The 8,520-nt window shown below is 35.4% G+C and overlaps 1 protein-coding gene across 4 annotated transcripts in view; it reads left to right on the forward strand.

The window, feature by feature from the left end:
* Positions 1 to 8,055, forward strand: part of SLC9A3 (solute carrier family 9 member A3) — a 56,773-nt gene extending 48,718 nt beyond the window's left edge. For 2 of the 4 annotated variants that reach the window (XM_030265641.4, XM_041714617.2), the window contains one exon: positions 3,750 to 8,055. In XM_030265641.4, the coding sequence (XP_030121501.1) occupies positions 3,750 to 4,303 (554 nt within the window). In that variant the 3' untranslated portion in view covers positions 4,304 to 8,055. Of the gene's footprint in view, positions 1 to 1,178; positions 1,427 to 3,749 lie in introns of those variants that run through there. The other 2 variants (XM_030265642.4, XM_012571753.5) reach the window with 2 other exon arrangements.
* Positions 8,056 to 8,520: the final 465 nt, after the last annotated feature.

The raw sequence follows: 8,520 nt of genomic DNA on the forward strand, positions 1-8,520 counted from the left end.
TTATGCGTTCAGTCTGAAAATACAGATTTTTGGACATCTGGAGGTATGGAGAGCATCACATTTGAAACTGACAGCAGTTGTGGATATGACTACCTTTAAAACCAGTTTTAAATCAAGTAGTTATTTCTAGCAGCAGGAAATGTTATTTTGGAATTGTCTTACCTCGTAAGACCGGTCAATACTAATGCTGTGGAATTGTTTTTCACTTGAATTGGAATTTCATTGTGATAAATTTTGTTCTTCTTATTTCAGGCAAGATTTCTACTTTTATTTTCACAATCTCATCAGATCCTTTCAGGCTTATGGAAGTCATTGAAAAGGGCAGATTGCAGCACTTCTGGAGCACTTAATGCTCTTGATTTCCAGCCCTGAAAGACTCCAAAATATTAGATTGGAAGCTACAACTATCATATAATTTATGGAGTTATAAAATTTAGTATTTATCTTTAGCCCTTCTGTGTTTAAGTTTTTTCAGCATGCCACTGTTTGCTTCATGTGTAATTGGTACCTATAGTGAAGAAAAACCCTTGTGTCCATACTCTTGTGGCAGACACCCTTAAATGCAGTTTATGCATGGCACTGTTTCATGACAAATTCTATGTTTGAGTACGTATAAAGACTCCTAGAAATAAGTGCATGGCAAGATGTAAAATGCTTATGTAAAAGCTTGTAAAACTTGATAACTGTCTGAACAAGCTCCTGTATCTTACTTTTGACTGTTTTGTGGCCTGCCATAGCTACCTCACACTCATCTGTTTATGGAGCTGTGAAGTTGGGGGTTTTTCACACTTTTTTTCCATATCTTATTTCTTTTTTATGTATTTGATTTGAATTTTTTTTCAGTTATTTTATGCTGTGCTCTTTTTTTCTCTTGCTTAACACTTGAGGACTGATTATTTCTTTTATTGATTTTATATTTTTCTCAAGATAGCCCTAACATAATTACAAATTTGATGTGGCAGACAACCAATTTTTCTCTTTACTGAAATCCAGTATATGTCTAGCTATGACCAAGGTGTATACACGTGTAATGGTCTGTGTATTGATTTAATCACACACATACCAGTGTATCAGCCCATTTTTTCTAACAGCCTTTTTCCTTTTATAAAGCATCTTGCTGTGTTATCAAGAAATTATTTTGATTACTTTTTTTTGTCACTCGTGAATTTTTTTTTTAGGAATTGATAACCCAGTATTTTCAGCTGATGATGACCAAAGCATCTACATGAAGTTCTCACCATGGTTATCTGGTGAAGACACTGTGGTACCATCACAAAGGGCCCGAGTGCAGCTCCCATATTCTCCAGACAACTTCAGACGACTCGCTCCAATTCGGCTCAGCAATAAGTCAACAGATTCCTTCCTGCTAGCAGATGGCCCAGAGGACCGACCCAGATCTTTTCTCCCAGAATCAACACATATGTAATATTTTAAAAGATATTATCACCTTTATTTTTTAACCAGACTTCTTATCAATCCTGAGAAGTAAACTTATTCTTCTGTTTTTTCTTATTTCAGAAAGTGTCTTTCTTTCCTGATTTCTTTGTACAACTAAACATCTTTTATTTCCTTTTGACTTAATTAACAAAACATCTTTCTATTTTCCTTCTGCAGAAGAGCTGTTCAGCTATTTGGAGTCCAATGCCTTCCTACTTTTACAGGAGATAGGGGTCATTCTCTTTATTTTCACTTGAATATTTTAAATGCCAAGAAAATAGTATTCCAAGTACTAGAATATTGGGCATACAAGTTCAAGAGGCTTCAGGTTTCCTAGTTAGTCAGTCCTAGATGATAAAATTGGTAACAGAATTCCCTAAAAGGAATAAAATTTTTTGACTCTGTTGCTAAGAAGCCTTGAGTTAGCTGTGAACATTTTTCCAGATTATTTATCCAGTGTCCAGGAAGAAAAAATGCCCCACTGGTAAAATGCAACTATTCAGTGACGCTACTGATGCACCATTAAATTACATAAGAAAGGGGTTTCAAATTAATTATATTTACTAAAATGCATCAGAGTCTCCTTGTGGGGATAATTACACAACAGAGTTGTGGAGAAGCAGAATTCTATTTAGAGCTTTATCCTTAAACTGTGACTTTACCTTAATCCATACCTTTTTTTGAAACGAGAAAAAAACTTAGCTTTCTGATGCAGCAAATAACTTGTTGCTTCTAATGTGTTGGAGGCTTAAAATTAAATTGACTCTGGGTTTAAATTAATATCCCAGATGCCCTTTAACTTCTGCTGAGTGGAAATTTTCCACACCATAAAATCAGCTTTCATTTTTATAATCAAGTCAGGTAGTGCTTCAAATGAGCTGGGTCAGGTCCACAGTTCAGATGTAATTGAATAGAACACAGGGCACTTCAGGGATTGTGCAATGCAATGCACAAGCCAGTGGCATCATGAATATACTTTTGTGGAATCCATGGTCACAAATACCTGTCACAGAGTGTCCCCTGTGTATCAACAAAAAAAGTAAGCTGAAAGTATTCTGTAGCCAGTTGATGAAACTTTGTTCAGACAAACACCTCAGGCTAAGAATGAATACTGTTAATTTTGACATAAGAAGAATTTCACAGCCTCTTAAGAAGAAGTAGAAAAGGTAGTTCCATTTTTCTTCTGTTCTGGCTTCTGTCCATTCAGAAGATGTGCTAGTTCAAGGGTAATTGAGGAAGCATATCACTTTCTTTACTGGAGTGGACTGTAGGTCTGTGTCTGGTTTCAGTATTGAGTTTCTTAATAATGCATCTTTGTTTATTTTTAAATGATGTTTTAAAATAAACACTGGATTAGTTAAATGATTGTGAATTACAGTCCAATATCCTGATTAAAAGTGTGAACAATTAGCAGCATTCCAAAAGGAAAATTTCACCTTGACACTTATCCACATTGAAATTCACTTCACTTTTTCTTCCCCACTGTGAACATTGTTACAGAATATTGACATATGACCTGCAGAACATTTTCTTGCAAGCCTTTGCTCTTTTCCTCCATTTAATTACTTTATTTATAATTCAGTTTATTATTAGGAAGTGGTATGTGTAAGTTCATCTTTGATATGTCAAAATCACTGGATTTGTGACTACTGTGTTTCTTAATAAGTGTTTTGCAAGGTTGTATTTCCCAAGCTAATAAGCATACACCTTTATTACTATCTGAAACAGTCCTCTGAATGATCTCCTTAACAAAATTCTCCCAATAGGAGAATGATACTAAAATTTCAATTAAAAGGTTTTAAAAAACAATGGAAAATGGAAGCCAAGAGTGGAAATGTTAAGTTTCTCTACATACCTAATGTGTATAGAGAACTGATCATAGGTTCTGATCAATAAAAGATTGATTCCCTGGAATCGAACCCTCTGCTACTTGATTGAAAAAGTACAATTTGTTTCAAAAATCTCTGAAATATTTCCTTGCTGAGAATCAGGACTGTTTCAAGATACACCTTAGTGACCAGACGATGGCTCCATCTCCTAACTATCTGAAACAGGCAGTTGTTCGCCTAAACACTGAGTTAAGTTTTGCCTGACATTCAGCAAGGATAAGAAGTTTAATTAATTCACTTCAGGTTGTCCAAGATAGAATTGGGTACAGAGTAGAGTTCTTCAGGAGAAAAAAAATCTTTAACCACTCACTTCGGTAAGACTTACATAAAAATAGCCAAAAGCAAAGCCCAATAACCAGCATACTAACAGATAAACTGTGTACAAATAGAAAACAAGTGTTTCTATTTAATTGTGCTCTCTAGGTGATATGGACCACGATGTTGAAATGACAGAATACTCCTCTTCAGATGATCAACTAAACCAAAATGGAAGTGTTTCAGTGAATCCCCTCCACTTCTTCCCCTCTTGCCTTCAAATGCCTTGGACGCAAAACTATTCTTCATTGGAAAACAGAGGGAATATATCTCTTTCTGCTGTTTCTGAGTACATTGCTTCATGTGACCCAAATGTACCTGATCTCTTCTGGGAATCGGGTACAGATATCAATAACAAAGAGACAGTAAACTCAGGTTATTGTTCTGAAGTTAGCTTCAAGTCAGAGAATTCACAAGAAGAGAATACTTTGCTTATGTTTGAAGGGCTGGAAGACTCCTACATGAAGGACCCCCAAGAGAAGAAAATGTTGCTTGATATAGAAGGGAATTACAGGTCTGCTGCAGCCAGACGTGTACAAAGCCGACGTTCTTTCCACAGGCCAAAACCTCTGCATCACCCTAAGCTTCAGAAGCTGGCATCTCTTCCAGCATCTTGCCATGTCCCGCCACATTCCTTGGAACAGGAGGAAACACAGTTGTGAGCAAGGACTTAATTGAAAGAAGATGAACAAAAGGCTTTTGTAAAAATAGAAATCAACCTTTTTGTTCATAGGATCTGCTCTAATATGGCTTCAGATGGAAAAGGAGTGGGGTCCTGTGATGTCAGAAACACTTGAGCTTTTCTGATGCACTTACATTTTTAAGTTCCTATTCATAATGAAAGGGTGCATAGTGAGAGGGAATTATGACTCATTATTTTTTTCACATAGACTGTTACAAATTATTATTTTTGGAGGAAGGCTAAAACTTTTCAAATGGTAAATCCTTGATGGTTTTGAGATGGAGATAGTTTATTATGCCATTACGCCATAAATACATTTAAAGGAAAAGGCTGCATTTGCTGCTTCAGTAATGGAATTAAGCATTTATGCTCTATGAAATTTAAGTAGAAGAAGACAATGGTTAGCCTCTTCCCTGCTAAGTCTACTCTGATTGAAATGGATCAGTGCCTTTTATAAGTGCAAGCTACAGAAAAATATTTTCCTTGAATACTTGTGTCACTGAGTAATTGTGGAATATTGACTCTCGTGTAAAACTTTCCAGGGAGAGGAAAGTCCTGGAACCTTGAAGTTTAATCAAGTGCTCCAAGAGGGCCATTTCCTTCCTTCACCTTCACTCCCTCAACTCGGTTGCACTGGAATGAAAGAACATCCAGGATTAGCTCAGAATTTTAATTTGCACGGTCAGAAGCAATTAATTTCATTTTCTTAATCAAGCTGCCCTACTTTAAATAGTCTCACTCAGACAGAAGTGTAAATATTTTTCATTTTTACTGCTGCTTTGGAAGACAACTTCCAAATGCTGTTAGATTATCATGTTAAATTATGTGTCATTTTCAATACCTGATCAGGATAGTGATCTCTCAGATGGTGTTCTGCATTTTGCCACATGGTTTAAGTGCCACAAAGACTCAGGATGCTGACGGTTCAAAGTATTGTACAGAGGCAGTTTGGCTACTGTGCGTGTATATACCTACTTGTATTAGGAATGTCCTTTATTTTTGTACATGATTTTCTGTCAAATGATAGTTATGATTGCACTACACACTTACTGTATATGAATTAGATCTACATCACCTTGAAGACAGATAGAGACATCAGTGAAAGCCAATTCAGATGAAGACTAAATAAAAGCTCAAACTCTGAGACCTCTCATAGATGTATAATACTACATGCCTGTTTATAGTCCTCTGGCTATTTTGCCTTGGATGATTCCATTCTTGAAATTTCAGCTTGAAATCTTCAGTGGTATAAATTGTAAAGGTTCTATGACTTTAATAGGAGAGTGATTAGCCACTTCTGCGGTCCTAATGTGTTCCTACTTTCTATTTAATATCAATGTAAACCATTTGTAAATGAGCTGTCACCTTCAGGGAGGTATCTGAATTGTTTAAGACTGGATCCTGGACAGTGGCTTTACGTGGTAAATTTTACTTTATCTATAGAAATTAATGATTGTTTCACTCTACCTACCCAGATTTTGAATGGGTTTGAGATGATTCTGTGACAGATATCAAAACTGAGATTTACCCTGACACCCAAGAAGAGCGGATGTCCACAATTTTTTTCTATCTTTGTCCTGTATCCAAAATCTGTATGTTAGGCTGGTGCAAATTGCAGACATGTGATGGCAAATACCATATACAAACCTAGACAGATACAAAATGTCCACCTCTAGAGACTAGACTCAGAGAGAAGTGGTTCTTTTGGTATAAACCCACAAGCCTGTTTGTCTGTCATTGTGGGCAATGATTCAAATCAGTGTCCCTAACTGGAAAGCTTCATCACCCAAAGCTAGTCTTGTTAAAATTCAGTAATATAAATACCATTTTTGTGAAACTGAGTACATGTGAACATACTATTTTGATGAAGTAGAGCATATTAATGCCGTTCTAGATATTATAATTGGAACAAGTATATTAGTAATTGGCATAGATACGTAACAGGACCATGACTGATCCCAAATGTTAGTACAGATAAAGTGCAATGTGCCAAAAATCTGCCCTGCTCTCTCATAGCATAATGCTGAAGTTCCAACATCAAAATTTGCAAGATGCTCATCAGGTGTTGACTTTGAAATAAAACTTTTCTTTCTTATTGATATCATACAGAGGTAGGTCATTGCTGTGCTGCAGTCAGAAAGAGAACTACACTGTGGACTGTTTTTCTGCATGCTTGTTAGACCATTACCAATCTGGTTTTGTACACTTCAAAGGTAGGAATCTCAAAGAAACATTTGTAAATTGTCATCAGGAGATGGGAGTTTTCACCACATATATGTTGCACAAACAAGAGTATGCAATTTTGAAAATCACATATGTTTTTATTGTTCTTGTAAGCTTTTAGTCTAAATAAAAAAGGATCCATAGACATTACCATATTTACAAACACAGCAGTCTCTGTGAAAAGTCAGCAGGACCCTGTATGTTTTTGAGAGGGCTGTGGGCTGTAGTATTATAAAACAGAGAAATATCGCACCATTTCAAACAACAGAAATTGAAAGACACTATATACAAAGGGCTTACCTTTCTCTTTCAAGGGCCTTAGGCATTTTCTATATGTTGCACCACTACAGTTGAGCAAATGAAGGATAAAACAGGCCATTCTGATAGTGAAGAGACCTTTCCTTGGAATATCTTGCATAATTCTTGAAGCTCTTCTGCCCCTGGAAGAGGTTTTCTAGTCGAATTGATTCCACAGCAAGGTTTTGTTTGTTGTAATTTCTCAGTTTGAAATGTGATGAAAAATCTTTCATGTCCCCAGTTTCCATGTTTCAGAATGTACCCATAGTAGCTCATAATACTTGTAATAGTTGAATATGATTCCTTTTTTTATCAAGGGCAACTGATAAATAGACACTCCCACTCTCTACCAGGGTAGATACAAAAAAACCAACTTATAACAGTTGATAATTTGTCATACTTTTTTCTTTTTTTTGCATACTCTTTCATTGTACACTCACATTTCCTGTGGTATGTGTACCAGTGGGTGAAAGTGTTTGGCTACTTCTTCAGCACGCTTTAATCAGTCAAACACCAATAATTTCTATCACAGCAATATAAATTCAGAGCTGCTGAGGATATGGTTGTAAGTATCAGCTATTTTTGACCTGGTTTATTAGATTGGAATGATCAGTTGACAACTCATTGACCTCTGATGAGGCCACTTCAGTTCTTACTTCCCTGAAAACTCTGTCTCTACATTTTTTTTTGTGACATGCTCTGTCAGAGAAAGGAAAGCCTGGCATTCCACAGATGCTACTTATTTAATAAGTAACTATGGCCTACCTTCTTGCAAAAACATTAAATGGAGAATTATTTTATGTTCCTTCAACATATTTTGTTCCATGAATAAAGTTATTTTTAACAATGTTTATTATGCTGCACTATGGTCTAGCAATGTTAAAAAAACCCAGAAGTGTTGCTTGCATTGAGATGAATTCTGTCTCTCTGAGCTGTGAACCTACTTATTGAAATATATGAAATTATGTTTTACAAATACATCGTCTAGTCAGAGATTTATGTAACAAAGGTTGCAAAACAATCACGTGCCTTAAATTGTCACTCTTTAGAGTGCTGTTGTTTGGAGATACTTGTGTGTACTTTCCAAAAGGTGTCAACTTACTTAATATATTTTTAAACAAGTGAAGTTGTTCTGCTAATGTCTTTATAGAAATGTTTTAATAGTATATCAGAATGAGAAGTTTGGCAATAAATTGTATCACTTTGGTGGAATCACATTGCTTTGGTAAGTGATTTAGAAAACCATTTATTTATTACGCTTAGAAAAGACTTTGCATTCAAGACTTCTGAGAAGTATGTATTTCTGCTCCCAAATCAAGTTTAAAAGGACAATAGAGTGCTGCTGATAATTCATGTCATTAATAAAACACAAATCATTAAAAGCAGCAACAAAACTGGTAGATTTTCTGAGGCTCATTCTGACAGCTGTAAAACTTTTTGTATTCTAGTTCTAGTCCCACTGTAGTCAATGAAAGAATTCCAATTGGCTTTATAAGCCAGTATTTTAATCCATAGAGCATAAAGGCACATATTTTCTCAAGTTATATATAGAGACATAATCATAACAATGATTTATAATTTACATTTTACATAAATGACACATGACATCTCATTACTACTACTACTATTATTATTATTATTATTATTATTATTATTATTATTATTATTCACCTGGAT

Source organism: Taeniopygia guttata, chromosome 2, assembly GCF_048771995.1.
Source record: "Taeniopygia guttata chromosome 2, bTaeGut7.mat, whole genome shotgun sequence".
In the NCBI taxonomy this organism is placed as follows: Eukaryota; Metazoa; Chordata; class Aves; order Passeriformes; family Estrildidae; genus Taeniopygia; species Taeniopygia guttata.